The following is a 16,186-nucleotide window of genomic DNA, read 5'->3' on the forward strand; positions in this document are numbered from 1 at the left end:
CAGATAGAGATATCATGAGGGAAGGAAGACACACAGCCCCTCTACCACTTGATTCAGTGCAGATCACCTTTGAAATGCCAAAGGTCTGAGGCACCAGGCTGCTCCTCTGGGCTATTTCCCACCACTGCCATATAATGGAGGGATGGCACATCTGGGCCTTACAGCTGGATATGAATCAAACAGCTGTTGGGTTCCAACCAAATCCACGTTTCTTTGCACAGAAATGGCTACATTCACTGTTTCCATCACATAAAAACTAGTAGAAGTTCTTATCATACAAATACATTCACAGTATTCATTCAGCACTGGATTACAAGCACAAGAACAACAAAGGATGCCCTCAGCCTATCAGAATACAGACCCATATATCCAATTATGTACCACCTAGTCACAAAAATTCTTTTCATACTGGGTTAGCAATACATTGAAAACAACTGATCTGAACTCTGCTATGTTAATTCTATCCTTGTTTTTCTTAATACTTTCTGAAGCCACAGAATACAAAGGTGCATTTCTTTCTGAAACATCTGTGTCAGGAGTAAAGTTCACAGAAAACTGTCATAATTCTGAGTAAATGTCATGTCCACAGCCAAGACACAACTTCCAGCTATAAACACAGGAAGTGGTGGTGAAACATCTGACGACCCAGTGCCAAACCTGACATGTAACAAAACTGTTGCTCCTTAGTGAAGCGGGAACTGGGAGCAAGGTTTGCGTCACAATGATCTCAGCCAGGAGGCTCCAGCATTGGGAATCAGGATCAAATTGGCTCCAGTGTATGAGTCAAACATCTGTGGCTTCCCAAGACATTCCAACACTGCATGGCAATGCAGAAAACCAGAACAGCTGCTTCAGGGTGGAGGACAACTTTTAGAAATGAGCAGTCTCCCATACTCTTCATGCTCTGTAATGAGGACTCTCAGGAATGTGTTTCTTTCCTCTGTTGTGACTCCTCTCCTCCATCACCCCCCCAAAACACAGTTCAGTTTGCTAGATACAGCTTCCTGCACAGCTGCAGTGCGGGAGGAATACAGGAGATGATGGAAGAAAACTCAAGATCTGACTTAGCAACCTTTTTAAATGAGGATAATGTCACCAGCTACCCAGCCCAGCAGAAGTGAAGAGCAGCTGAACTCTGATGCCCATCATAGCATTCCCTTTAAGTGACCAGTGAAAGACTTTCTTCCAGGTTAAGGTACTTCAAGGAACCAAATGCCAGGAACCAAACAGAACGATGAGCCAAAATCTCCTCAAAAAAGAGAATGGGTCAGTCTTAGATCTGAAGCTGCAGACATGTGTCAAGGAAACAGCTTAGTCTGGACTAATCCACTACACCCTCCTGACTATAAGGCCAAGCACACCATGGTCACAGACAGGGGCTGCTGGGCCTGTTCGCTCTCGCAAGAGAGTAGTGATTGCCAGGGCTTCTCAAGTCAGCTCTTCAAACAACATCTAACTGCCACCAAGGACACATCCTGCCCTTAGGCTTTCGCTCAGTTATTTATCATATTCTAGCTTGCATTTTCAGACTGTGTTTCTGGAAGTGAGGAGGCTGGCATCAGTACTCATTATAAACCAGATGCTGACACACAACAAATTGGAGAAGTCAAAGGTGCTACAGATAATTAACTATTAATTATTGTTAATTCCAGAATTAACATATCACTATAAAAATATTCATCATCATCATCATCATAAAGTAATAAGGTATTTTCCAGTACTTTGTTTTTTTTCTATTTCAATCGAGGAAAAGTTTTAATTCACCTTTTGAATATACTTTTGGAAGAACAAGAACAAGTACACAAAATCAGCTGCTATTCAGTCTGGGACTTCTGAATACATTCATGTATTTGGACTCATGAAATGGAAATAACTGATTTTCACCACAGCAATTTTAATAGCATTACTGCTAAGGTCTTGTCCTCAACTCTTGTAAAGACACAGTTCTCTTAGTTGCACATATTCTGTGCAGAACAGCTTCTCAATGCACAATCTGGACTTCACTGCAGATGACAGTTCCTTTCAGTCAACACTCACTACACCTTAAAGACAGCATGGAAAAAAGGTACTATGGAATGTGAAAAACTGGAAATAAGATGAGATGCGTAAGTGCATGATAAGAATGTGGACCTGATGATTTACAGGGATGTCTCCTCCTCTATGGCAGAGCCTGTCAGGTGACAAATAGCAAAAAGGACAGTAGACATTAATCAGAGGATAGACTGTGAGCTGCAAGTATGATGTAAAGGCAAATAAAAATGCAGGTTTACCACAGAAGGTGCTATATTTGCTCACCTATTTGGTCTGATCTGTTTCTCTCTCTCTCCCTGCTCCCTCTCCTGAACAGCAGACCTCCCCTCCAGCATTTCGACTGCTCATTGTGTACTTCATTTGATTTCCTGCTTCTATAGTGAGATATAAAAATCTATCTAGAAGAACCTTAATCAAAATGCTAACAAGGAATACAGTTGGTACATGTATAATGGCATCAGACAACCACAGGCTAAAAAAGAAACTTGACATATTGAGGGACAAAGAAGCCATACACCGAACAATAAGGCCCAATAACTTTGGATAACAGCATGGACAGATAGAAGAGTTTTACAACTTATGTGTCATAACCATTAATATGGCCTGAAGAAAGAACACTGTTGCAGCCTGTCATAGAGCCCATTGAAGTCCTGGTTTGGCACTGCAGAGATTTTTCCCTGCTGGCACAGAGTTCCTCTATACTGAGGAACAGATGATGAACACTCCCTGACATGCTAAGATAAAATTCCTCATTCATGCTACTACTCCTTACATTATTAATGCTTCAGTCATTGCCACAAAACATTTTATCGATAGCGTGGAAAAACTTCTATGTGCCCTACATGAACAGTAGGGCTTTTAATCAGAAATGTGAACCTCTACCCTGAAATCCTAGACATTTTCAGTGAGTTTGGTGGATTGAAATATGGAAATGTATTTCCTGAACAGAAGATTATCATGCTGATGAATAAGCCAAGGTCCATAGCAAGTGCTATCTGCATTTCAAATTTCCCCAGAGAAACAAGAATCAAGTCCTCAATATTTGAAGGGCCATTCTTCTACTCCTCCCAAGTCAGATTTCTCCTCTTACAAAATTATCAAATGAAATAAAGCAAGGGTATTTACCGAATTCATAGAATCATTAAAGCAAAGGTCTGCCTGTAGGTACTATTTTTTAAGGTTGTTTTCACCTAAAAAGTTTAGTTTCTCCTCAATAATTCCCATGGTCTTTGATATAACAAAGAAACAGGACAAATCCTTTTAAGACTCATGCTTCTCTCTTGGTTTGCTCTTTACTGCTTTACTACACATGGATCAAGTAATGAACATGATAAATAAATCAGTCCTCAAAAAGGAACAAGTTCTATTGCCCTTAATATCCGTGGCTGGAAGTCAAACTGATTACCACTAAACTTGCACCAGCATTGAATGTATCACACACAGTCTGTAAGGACCTCTGTGCTACAGACTGGCCCTAAATTCCCAAGCTTTTTCTCTCATTCCTCTTTTGCACTGAATTGCCAGAAATGCCTAACAGTGTTCTTTTCCCAATAGTTTTGCCTAATATTTTTTTCTTAAGCTTGTTTTTATCCCAGGAGAGCTTGATAGCAAGCCTAAGCAGGAAATTAGCAACGCTTTTCCTCCACAAAGAGTCTGAGCAGCAGGATTTGCTTCAACTTTCAACTGGAGTGTTTTGCTCATCATGAGACAGCTGTTAACAAGATGGGGACACAACGGTGACCATGAAAACTTCAGACAAGAACCTGATTACACTGAAAGTCAATAAGAATGCAACACATCACAATACATGTCCTGCACAACTTTGGCCAGAGATTCCAACATCCAAGAACGAGTCAAAACCTTTTTATGAGGCCTTACTATCAGATAAGGAAGTAGGATTATAGTATCAAGATATTGCAACAAAAAGCAGGCAGCAGAAACAAGCTCAAGAACTGATGGCGCTGTGCACAGAAACCTCTTGTGCTGAAAATTTGCAAACATCACATAACTGCTTTAATCTTTTAAATCTCAGCAATTAATACAGAATCTTGAACACAGAAGCAGCAGATGGAATGAAGGATTTCAACACTTGAAAAGTCAAATATGTAGTAAGGTCAGGAAGTGGAGCCATAAATATAACCATCAAGCTAACCAACTGCAAAAGATACAAGATAGGACATCTAAAGACTACACCCTACTACCCCCATGATCTGGAGTTACTAGTCAGGGGCTAGTTATGTCAACTTTTCTTTTAAAAGCTGTAAGTAAGAACAACCTGAAGAAGAGTGAAGAACTTTCCAGATTTGGAAAGTTGTACCTCAACTGCAGCCAATGCAGAAAGAATAAATATCACCAGATACCCCCAATATAGGATTATGAGGATCAATATGCTCAGCATTGGGACAGCAAGACTTAACCTGCACAGAAAACCTTGTGGAAAGTAGAGGCAAGCGGAGGTCAGAGTACTGTGTAATTAAACAGAAAGATACCATATAATCTTCATATGAATCTTGTGTTTGTCTTGATTTCAAAAAAGGTAATATCTGTCCCCTTCCTTTCGTAATTTCCTTAGTTGCTAACTCATACCTTATCCCATGGATGGAGGAGCACGGCTGTGGCCAAACCACCATAAGCTGGCAAAGTTTTTGTAATCAGAGCTTGCCATGTTCCAGAAGAGCCAAGGACCACTCGCTCTCTACGATTCAGTTACACCAGATGGACCTTCTTTACCAAAACCTGAGGAAAGCTTCAGATTTGCTATGAGGACTTGAGTCCTCAGCAAGCATTTATCCTTTCTGTCCATTTCAGAAGCTGAATATTTTGGTAACACACTTTCACCAAAGCAGAACGGGGTGAGTCAGAGGGGAGGCTGCAGCTTTGCTGTAATAGACAAATTCTGAACCTGAATTCTGTATTTAGCTCTTAGGTGAATATACGTACATCTATCTCACACTCAGTTACCATTAGTGCATTCTATATGTAAATTAATAGTTTTATTGTTCCCTCATATTGCAAAAAAACAGTTTGTTTGCCTGTTATGCCTTTGCACTGAAGCAGCCAGTCAAATCAATCCAATCTCAAACCAAGAGAGTGCACAAGCACTAGAGTAGGAGAATACAGAAATACAGTGTATTGGTGTTTTCCTCAAATTTACTGGTTTCACATTTGGAAAGGTCAGTCTCTTTTCCTCATCGTTCCTCTCAAATGATAATGGGTGACCCATTAAAAAACAAGTATTTGGAACTTTATAACATAAAAACTACAAAATGCATATGGTACACCCACAGCTCTGGAAAAGGTTTAAATGTTCTTTGAATACATTTAGTATCTTTTCTCCCACTACTTTTAGTCATCAAGAGATTTTAAAGAACCTGGGATTTCATTCATTTATCAAAGTTAATCGCAGGTAAGTTGTTTCTCAACCAAACAGAAGCTTACATATCTTTTAATAATTACATATTAAAGGCTTTTCATCTCAAATCAACTGCAAATATTTTCAAACAAGGTCTTGCAAGATTGATGCTGACAATATAGTAGATACTTTGCAATAGCAAGCACATTTACTGTTTCACCTTGTCATTTTTCATCATACTTTTTGAGATAAATCAAGTAGGATAGAATAAACAGGACAAAATGAGACATTTCACAAAATAAAGTACTTCAGGAAGTTAAATGACTAATTTTAAAAATCATTCTCTACAGATTCTTCTGGACAATAATCCTGTACATGTGTGTAGTCCTTTTAACCAGACATCACTTTAGCAACAAAGTCAGCCAGAAGCTGCATCCTCAATGAAACATCAGATTCCTCAGTCATCTTAAACAGTTTTTATCCTCAATGACAACCCTGTCTGGCAAAGCCAATGCAATTGTTCTATTGTTGTAGTGTGCCTTATCTGATCAAATACTGGTATCTACACAGAGATATCGCAGTTAGTCATCTAAAGCACCTTTGGAAATGACAGAGTAGAAACACGTGATTTCCAGGGTGCAGTTCACCTTATCCTGACACATATGGCTAAAACAAACCAAGAGGCACTTGGGATCAAATCTTAATGGAGATTATTAGTTTTAAAGAGCCTAAGCCTAAGATCTGCCTTAAGAGGAGGGATGGCCACACAGCAGATGAGATGAACTCTGCTTTTCCTGTTTAAGGAAGTTAAGAAAGAAGGGGCCTATGTCATTATTTACTGAACACTTCATACAGACAGGAACTCGAATTTACATGAATGGTACAAGTCTAGGAAAGACAAGACATAACCTACATTTCCAGGTGAGCAGTTGAGTCTTTATAGTGCCTTTTGCTAGTGTCAGTTAAGATCACAAGGCCCAACATTGCTCCACCCACATTATTTTTCTTCACCCACCTAGTTATTACTTGGGTTGCCTTAAATCTAAAGTAAATTAACAACAGCATGTTATATAAAACCAGTGACATTGTAATAACACCACATGTTCTTTACATTGAAGTTCACCACAAGAATCCAGTCAAATGCCGAGTCTGATTACTTTCACAAGTACAACAAACAAACAAAACACAAGCTGTACCTTTCTATCTAAACAATTAGCAACATTCAGACACCCATTACTGCCCACTGAGCAGGAAGGGAGTCACTGGAGAGCTGGAGTCTAGGAAGGCATCGGAGAGCAGGACAGGACTTCCAGCAGGACAGGACTCACGATGGCCACGACCACTGTGCCAAGCAGAGACCACCAGACAGGGACAGAAAAGTCTCAGTGCCTCCCTGGGTAGAGTCCACAGAGCAGAAAACCAAACCCCATCTCCCAGAATAAATTCCACACCTCTTTTCTGACAGGCAGAAGGGATAACATTCATGGCCAGAAGTCTGACTCCGAATACGACACGTTCTTCCTTTGTACCAAAGGCTTGAATTTTATTCAAATTTCCTTCTAGAACATGTCATTCTAAATATCAGTACACTAAAATCTGCTACGTGATCTGCAGCATTATGTAAGTTAAACATATTTTTAAAAATAACTACAAGATAACTAATAATTGAAGACTAGGATATTTAAAATGCATAGAAATGTTGAGTGTGTTTGATATCCATGTGTTCCTTCTTAAATTAACATCTGGCACACAGAAAGATGGAAATATGAAATTGTCTTGCATAGAATATGTTTTTAAAATTTTATCAGACAGAAGACATTTCAGTACACATGGTTTCTCCAATTTCTCTTTGTATTATATCCAGCTTAGAAACGTCAAAATCACATCATGAAACCTCTCACTAGCTCTGCCTTATGTTTATTCATACAAAACTGCCAGTAGAAGTATTCCTTTAATGACTGTTACTGAAGGCAGATCACAAATTCATGAAATGAAAAAGGTAGTTTGTGCACTGACTGTTAGACTCCCAACTGAAACCACAATACAACTGTTTAAATGCCCGTTACTATTGCCATATGAACTATAAAAATTATTCAAGAGTATTGTGCCTGAGTACCATAAAGTCTTAGAATATCAAACAGAAAGTTCAGAATCAGCAAGCCCGATTCACAGAAAGGTTCATGCCACACGAGTAAGTTTGCCAGCCATCTGACAGGCATTTTCTCTGTTCAAAACCTCCTCTCATTCATAAAACCCCTAAGAAACTACTTTGCAACAAATTATTTTCTCAGTCTATCCTTGTGTCTTGTCAGTTTGGAAATGTATAAAGGCTATCACCCCATAAATTAGATTTCTCCTTCACAAAGGCATGAGTTCCTTGCAGCGCATCAAAGCAACACAACTGATTTACCCAAGTCTGAGGCCTGGCTGCTTTTAAAATTCACAGAGTAAATGTTAACCATAAAGTCATTATTCTGCCACATACACAAAGAATCCTCTTGAAGAGATTATCAGCAAGGCAAAGCAATGTTTCACTCTACTGGACTGTTTAAAACTGTTTACTTGACTATCATAATAATATCTACTGTTTCTCTAGTTCTTGATCTTTTGGTCATATGAAAAAGTGGCAACAAAATCAGGATTTACACTGTCACACAGAAAAGTATGGAAAACTCGTGCATGTGTTAAAATGACATTACAGTCCACACACTAATCTGCATTTCCTCCTCAAGGTCTTCCATTGCAGACAGCTACTTTTTAGTTACAAATCTGCCACCAGCAAAAAGTAAAGCACCTTAAATCATTACCTAAACTCACAGGAATACCTAAACCCCAAACAAACAGCACAGTATCTGCTCAAAAAGATCACAAACGCATTTACACCGTTTAAACTTCTATACATGTTCTTAAACTGAAATCTGCATGTACAAGTGAGAGGCAAAAAACCCCACACCACAACTAAATTACTCAGAATTTATTCTTCTGTTTCCTGCACACGTAAACATGACACTTCTATATTTGCATCCCCTTGAGATACTAAACTAATTGATTCAGGCAGCAAGGCCTGCATCAAGACCGAGGCAAAGGGTTCCTGGTTCTATGAACAGTAATTTCAGTAGGAACATTCCTGTAGTCAATGAAAATTGGGTATTTTCTTTTCCTTTTTCTCCCCAAATGGGTTATCAGGACAGAGTTTGCTTTGGGAAATTTTTAGAATTATTTCTAAATAATTTAAGTCACATTGTTCACTGCACGAAGTAAGAACAGGAAAAATGCTGACTAAATAATGTAGCTCTGAGTACAAGGTTGTCAAGAAGCTAAGCCTGAAAAAAGATCACAGGACACTGCTGACATAGCTGAAATCAGCACATTTGCTATTCAGAGGCCAACAGTTTCACAAATGTGCACAGGAAAAAAGTAAAGTCACCCAAAGCCCACCTAACCCAAGACAGAGATTTCTATTTTATAGTTGCCACCTTCCTAGTGAATATTCTATTTACCAACCCGACTTTCCAGAGATTTTAACAGATATTCCTCCCCTGCCCCCCCCCAAAATACGAAACTATCCGTAACTTCAGTTCTTAATGCAATTACACGAGATGTGCTTAGCTAACATAAATGAGACACTCCAGGCTAAAGAACTAAACCTCTTCAAATCTATATTTAAAACCTGAATGACTGTAAGGACTCGTGTAATTACAGTTCCACTGCTCACACATAAATACGCTGCCCTTCTAATTCTGCAAGTACTCATTAAAGATCAGTTGCACAGGCTTAATTAACATTAGTTCTTCAGCAACTGCCCTGCTGCTGTGCTAGAGCAACGCTATGATAACTTGCAGATTTTTTTATTACTTCCACTGTAAGTTCCCTTCTCATTGTGGGTTTTTTTTTAAAGATTCCCAGACAAAAATGGAAAAAAAAAAGGAAATTAACATCTTGAGTTCCTATTAGCAATCTGAGATATAGCAAAGATCTTTCAGTTTGCTGTTACTTAATGTAAATCATAATCAAACAACAAAGAAACGGAATCACCATCAAACCCCCTATACTTTGTAATTCATAATTGTAACAGTCAACTTTTTTTTATTATTATTATTGAAAACACTTAGGTTCACTAACCAAATGAAGATGACCTGATTTCAGGACACCTCTAATCTCCATTAGGAAGGACTGCAACAACTTACTGTTAAAGCCTTTTCAGATTTAAAGGGTTTCAGCGTGAGAGATTTTTAAGACGTATTTGAGAGGGATCTTCGACAAACCTTTTTTATTCTTGAATGATTTCCCTAGAAGAAAATGCTCTGACATTGCACACTATGTTCAACTACACCCCCCTTTCTTTAGGTCAATCATTTTCTTACTGTACATTTGAAAGGCATAGTTACAGATTTAAAAATAAATAAATCCTTAGAAATCTAGAATCAATCAGTTTAACTAACTCCATCAGGAGGGAGTCCAGTCCCAGCAGTAGGGACAGGGATGTTGTACACGTGTAACTTCCCAGCACCCTGCCAAGATTGTCCTCCATGTCACTCACTTCAGCTACAAAAAGTGCAGTTCTACAGTCACAAACTGGAAATTATAAACATTAACACCACCACACAAATATGAAAAATGCTACATGCAAACTTAAATGTTTGGCAGCTTTCTCTTCTGACTTACTGTATCTTTTTTCCTATTCTTCTGCAATACTTTCCACCCTGCCCTGCCAAGTAAGTTACAAATTTGCTTCTCAGTCCCAAACACCAAGGACAGAAAGCACAGACTAAACATTTCTTTGAAAATTTATTCTAAAACAGCTAGGTAAGTCTGAGCAAAACAAACAGATTTTGTATGCAGAGTTCTTGGTCACATAATTCTTCACATTTGAAATGTGGTTGAGTTTGCCCACAGCAGCCCCAGTGATTTCAACTCAGCCACAACCCCACAGATGAGCTGTGCTATAAACCCAGACCAAACCTGAGGGGTTTGTTGCCACTCCCAGCAGGTTGGGAAGCAGCTGCCCTGCAGCACCTTCCCACTGGAACCCAACACTGAAGGGACAACTTGACTTATGTTCTTATTTCTACATTTCTTCAGAAAGTAATAATCAGACCAAAGTATATGTGTCAGACACTTAGGATAATTTTCTGAGTACAGAATACAACCTATTCCAAAGAAGTTAAATAAGTCACTTGCTTATATTACTCATATTTTAAGTGACAAGACGTTTCTTGTTACCTGGGAAACAGATGCGTAGTGACTTACCTCTGGTTACACAGCACCAAAGAGGAGAGCAAAAAAACCACATCATACACCCAGAAAGCCATAAAATGGCACAGGTGGCCCGTTCAGCCTCATCCCCTACATAAGCACAAGGTGCCCCTCAGCTGGCCCCATTCAGACAGACCAGAAGCAAAGCCACAGAAGAAGAAAACCAGTACATATCAGGGAACTCCAGTGACGAGCCAGTCTTACACCACAGACTGCCCACCCAAAGCAACACTCTAGCTCAGACTAAATGGAAGACTTCTCAGATGAGTCCCTTTGAAGGGAATACACTATAACCACCAGTTCTACTCAGATACTGTCCACGAATACTTTTACTTAGAATGGTAACTGGCAACAGTTTCATTTATATTCTTTCATCTACCTCATTCACCCATCATCTGTTCTGCAGCTGGGGTCTCAGGAAGCAAACAGGAATTTAAATACAAAAAAAAATTTAAACTTCAGCAACAGTGACAGATAAGGGCAAAGAAATTATCTCAAAAACGTTCATCTTTTTCCTGATGCATTTTTAAAAACTGGATCAGACCAAAGGTTTTTGTAGAGAGTTCTACAATTGCACACACCGCAAGCTTTTTCTATTATTTGTTGTTTATCAAGATTGTTAACTGCTACTTACAATAGCTGTTATTTCCACATCACTTAAAAATGCTTCTCCTTTCTAATAATTTAGCTGCAGACTGATTCATGTGGTTAACAGTGCCTACCTCACTCATTGAGAGAAAACGTTCTTTAGTTACAAGAAAAAACGAAACAGCAATGTAAAAGCCTGTTCCATTAAACTCTGAAACTCAAACTCTCATTGTTTAAAGGAGAAAGAATTGTTTCACAAGACTATTTGCATATCAAAAACTACTCTAGGAATTCCTGATTATATACACAGAACATGCCAGCACAGATCAGTTCTCACTACTCAAGGACTGCCCCTCCCCAGGCAACTTCTTCATTTGATGGGAAGTCACCACACACTGTTGCAGAACTGCAAATGCATTTCCTTGCTAGATCTTTGGCCTCTTCATATTTTAAGAGAGGCCATTATTAACTAATCACGTATCAACAGGCACAACCCCCTCTCCCTTCAGATGCATTTCAGGCAAGGAAACAGACCTTTGTTTCTATGATTCAGGGCCCAATTAAATCTCAAAGCCAAAAGAGATGAACATGAACTCCACAAGAAACAGGTAAGCAAGAAAGCCATGTGTCTGAAGCTGTCTGTAGTAGCATGTTTGAAAATATTTAAACAGTTCCCCATGAAAACAGAGATTTGGTGACTCAGGAACTCTGATTCACCCATGTCCTCCCAGATCTCTCCACAACCATAAGAAAGTAACCTCTGTGACATTTCTCTACACCATATGCCTCCCAACAGGTTTATTTAACTGCTCCAACAGGTACAGTGATGGGAAGGAGGGAGGCTACACCCTCCTGCTCAGCAAAGTCAGGAGAAAGCTGCAGCTCTGCTTTGCTACAGGGAACACAGCACAGGAAGGTGCTTTATGTCCACGCTACTCCCTGCAAGAGTGAAGGACTTTGTCACGACCTTGCTCCACATCAGTGTCTCCAACATCCCTCAACAAAACCAGAGCAGCAACCTTCATTCAGAAGGCTTCTGGTGTTTTGGTTGGGTAATTCACAGGAACACTAAAAATGATCGAAATTATAATAGCAAATATTAATGACTAATAATGAGAGATATAAACGTTTTTTTCAGAAATACTATAGGACTTTTTCTTCATGATTTTAACCACTTCCTATCAGTTAAAGGCTGGAAGGATGTTTTGCTGGCACCAAGTGATGGCACCACAAGGTTTTCTGCAATTTCTTCAAGGGTAGTAGTATCAGAGACTGAGGGAAAGACCATGAAGTACTAAAGGATCCTGAAGACAAAGTTTCTTTTCTTGAAGGAAAGGAATCAAGAGGGGTAAAAGGAGAATGATACAAAGTGAATTCAAATGAACTTGTATGTCTTAACCTGAATAAAGAGCAGCACACTTCTGCTCACAAAGTTTAGTCACAATTTCTTGTTTTCTCTAATGTATGTAATACTTTAGCAAGTATCAGTAACCAAAAAAATGCAATTAGTTCTGTGGTTAAATTAAGTCAATCTACAACTACATTGTCACCAAACAGGATGGACTGATTAAATACAGTCGTGACAGACAGTACACACACTAGCAAGCATGTCCAACTCAGGGCAAAGTTTTGTGGAGCAGTTGAGCTGCCTGTTGCCCTACGGGAGGTCTCACTCCTTGCTGCCTTCCTCTAGCTTTGCTTCTGGCAGTGAAGGTTCCTCTCTCTCCCCCCTATAAGCTTTAGCAGGTTTCACACCCCTTGCAGTGCTGACTCAATGCACCAGCCTGGCAGAGAACCATCCAGTCTCTTCTGCCAGGACACCCAGCTCATTGGAGGATCCAACAATACATGTCACAGTCACCAAAAAACCCATGGCAGAAACAGCCAGCAACCAGCTGGCAGAAGGGACAGGAGCAAAGGAGGGAAGAACAGGAACTCCAACTTCTGCCAAGCATAAACCATTCAACCCTTCTTCTCCAACTTCCTCCACATCCCAGAACCACGAGATTGGTAAAGCTGATACAAAAAGGAGGCGTGAACACACAGCCAGAGAGCAGGGGAAGGGCAGGAGTATTTCCCTCAACAAGCAGAGCTCATCCAGGCTGTGTCAACCACAGAGCCACAGGCACTCCAAACATGGGCTCAGCATGGGACAGGAGGGGCTCAGGAGTGACACATCATGTCATGGAGCTGTTTGTGTCTCCACCAACGAGCAGGGAGGGTGGGAGGTGTATGGAGGCACAGACCAGCCACACATCCCTTAGAGAGGTACAACTATGTTGAGTAGATACAATGGAGTAAAATATATAGAGAGATAATGGATAAAAACATAGGGAAAGATGAAGGGGAAAGCTGCCCGACATAAGCAGAAGTAACCCTACAGCAATGACAGACAACTGGTCACTGGAGTGGGGAAAAAACAAAGAGTCCGTGCCTTGGTGTGACAACAGGAAGTGAGATTATACGAGTTTGTTTGGTACTGGCACCCCGACAGTGGGCACAGCGAGTACGGACCGTGCAGCAGGAGACACGGGGGACTGAAGCACGAACACAGCCCTGGAGAAGCGGAGATGGACCACCAAGAGAGTCCACGCTCCCGAGCCCGAGCTGGCATTGCTGTGGATGATGAGCACCAGCTGCCTGGCACTCCTCACCCATCTCTTCAGAGGGGGTGACCCCAGCAGCGGTCACCGCGCACTCTGCCACCTCTACACGAGCCCCAGACCCGCACACTGCCCACCCAGTCTCACGTACCACACACGCTGCCCCTTTCCCTCGCACTTCCCGCGTCCCCCTCCTCCTCAGAGTCCCCCACAACCCGGCAGGACCCACCACAGCCCCGCCCGCCGCTCTCCCCGGAGCCGGCTGCCCATACCTGTCCCCCCCAGGCCCCCACGGCCCCCGCCCCGGCAGCCCCTGCCCGCCCCGCGCACACCCGGCCCCGCTTCCTGTCCCCCGGCACGACCCCGGCGCGGCCCCTTCCCGGCGGTACCTGAAACGCGGCGAGTCCTTCAGGCACTCCTCGAAGTCCACGGTCACCTTCATGCTGCCGGGGCGCCGCTGCCTCCGCTGCTGCGGCTGCTGGCGGTGGTGTCGCGGAGAGCCCGGGGCGAGGCGAGGCCGGGCCGGAGCCGGCGGGCGGTGCTGGGGGCGGGGGCAGTGCCGAGGCGGGGGCGGGCAGAGACCTCCGAGCACCGCCCCCGCCCCGCCGCGACTGACGGCCCGGGCAGCCAGCGGGGACCGCCCGCCGGGGCGGGGGCGCACGGGCCAATCGCAAGGCGGGAGAGGCGGGCACAACGGGAAGAGCGCCCAATCAGCGCGGCCACCCAGAGGAGGCAGCCAACCGCCGGCCCCGCAGGGATCGGAGTGCGAAGAGTGACAGCCGGTCCCGCCAATGGGAGCGCGGCCGCCGGCCTCTCGCGCCAATGGGAGGCTGCATGGCCGCGGCCACCCGGAACAGAGGCCTCGGGCCCGGTCGGCGCTGCCGGGGCGGGACGGGCCGTGCTCCGTCTGTGCCTGCGGGATATGTTACATTAAAGCTCCTTATTAAACAGGGGAACCCCTCCCCTGGGGAGCGACACCTGTGCTGGAAGGCCCGGCCCGGCGCCCGTCTGAGCAGGTGATGCCGGGGGGGCGAGCAGGGCCCGCGGTGCCGCGGCCGGCGGGGCGGGCGCTGCGGCGGGAGCGCGCACAGGCCAGCACACACGGACTAACACGGGGGTTCACACAAGGGCACACACAGGGGCACACAGGGCCAGTCCCTGCTGAGGGTGTCACCGTGCAGAAGCCCCAGCTGTCGGTGCTCTCCGGCGTGATGCAGTTCTACACCGTGGTAATCACTGCGGAGTTGTGTTACCAGGAGGAGACTCGAAAGTGTCTTTGAAGGAGAAACGCAGACCGCAGGTGTTCCTGTCAAAGACTATCAAGTGTTTGTGTGTTCGTGTTTGCCCGATAATACTCTTTGAAGGGCCGTATCACAGAGTGAAAAAGTACCATGTCGGTCCTCTCGCAGTTTGCAGTGAAGGACTGCAAAAACATTGTAGATTTCTGATCCCTTAAGAGAACGCAGAAAAGATCTTTAGCCAGTTTGGCACTGCTTACTGTTCCCAGATGGAAAACTAACAAGCAAAGGAGCTCCAGCCATGCTGCTCATCCCCAAAGGAGGGACAGACAAGTACGACTTACTGTTCAGGTTAGACCTGGCACAGATGAAGCAGTCACACGTCCCGGGCTCCGTCCTGCAGGCACAGGAGCGCCGTGCTGGGAAGCTGATGTGCATTGATAATCTTCTCACTTGGCTCCTCCAGGAGTTTGAGGAGCTGCCATACCTGCTTCCAGTGAGCCCACTTATCCCCTGCAGCCCTCCCACCTTCCATTGCCCCAGCACCTGCACCACGTTTCACCACCTCTCTTTTTCTCTTTCCTGTTCTCCCCACTCTCTCACCTCTGACATCCTTTTGGTGTCACAAGGAGAAACAGTCAGCATGGAAGGATGGAGGGGAACATAAGACTTCTTATGTTGCTCCCTCAGTTCAGGTGTCCTTTCACAGAAGCAAAGGGACACTTTGTGGTTCATTCAGTTGTGGTTTAGGGTGTCAGGTTTTTTTCCTAAGACTGGTGAAATGTCAGAACCAAACTCCAAGTTACACAGATGTAACAAACGTATGTTTTTGTGAGCTGTCCCTCACCAAAAGTAGCCAAACTACCACTAGTTTGGTTAAGGAGTCAAGTCACACCCACTGAGAAGAAGCATCACGTTAAGGAATATTTGTACCACTTAGGCTGCATTGATGTGAAATCCACTTTTCAGCTGAAGTACGCAATTGAAAAAAGCCCAGCTCTTTTTCTGAGAATAGTTTTACTTCCTAAGGAGTAGTTGGTGTTAGTAATTTTCCATTACTCAGTGCTGGTGAGTGATTACTCAACACTGACCACGAAGAGACAGACCAGTCGTGCCTA

The 16,186-nt window shown here is 43.1% G+C and overlaps 1 protein-coding gene across 3 annotated transcripts in view; it reads right to left on the bottom strand.

Annotated features, from left to right (window-relative positions):
* ACAP2 (ArfGAP with coiled-coil, ankyrin repeat and PH domains 2) overlaps window positions 1–14,387 on the bottom strand; it is a 60,616-nt gene extending 46,229 nt beyond the window's left edge. For all 3 annotated transcript variants that reach the window (XM_051781348.1, XM_051781347.1, XM_051781345.1), the window contains exon 1: window positions 14,220–14,387. In XM_051781348.1, the coding sequence (XP_051637308.1) occupies window positions 14,220–14,272 (53 nt within the window). In that variant the 5' untranslated portion in view covers window positions 14,273–14,387. The remainder of the gene's footprint in view (window positions 1–14,219) is intronic.
* Between the last annotated feature and the right edge of the window lie 1,799 nt (window positions 14,388–16,186).

The sequence above is a fragment of the Manacus candei genome, unplaced genomic scaffold (assembly GCF_025592945.1).
Source record: "Manacus candei isolate 608988 ecotype Guabito, Panama unplaced genomic scaffold, ASM2559294v1 h1tg000015l, whole genome shotgun sequence".
Classification (NCBI taxonomy): Eukaryota; Metazoa; Chordata; class Aves; order Passeriformes; family Pipridae; genus Manacus; species Manacus candei.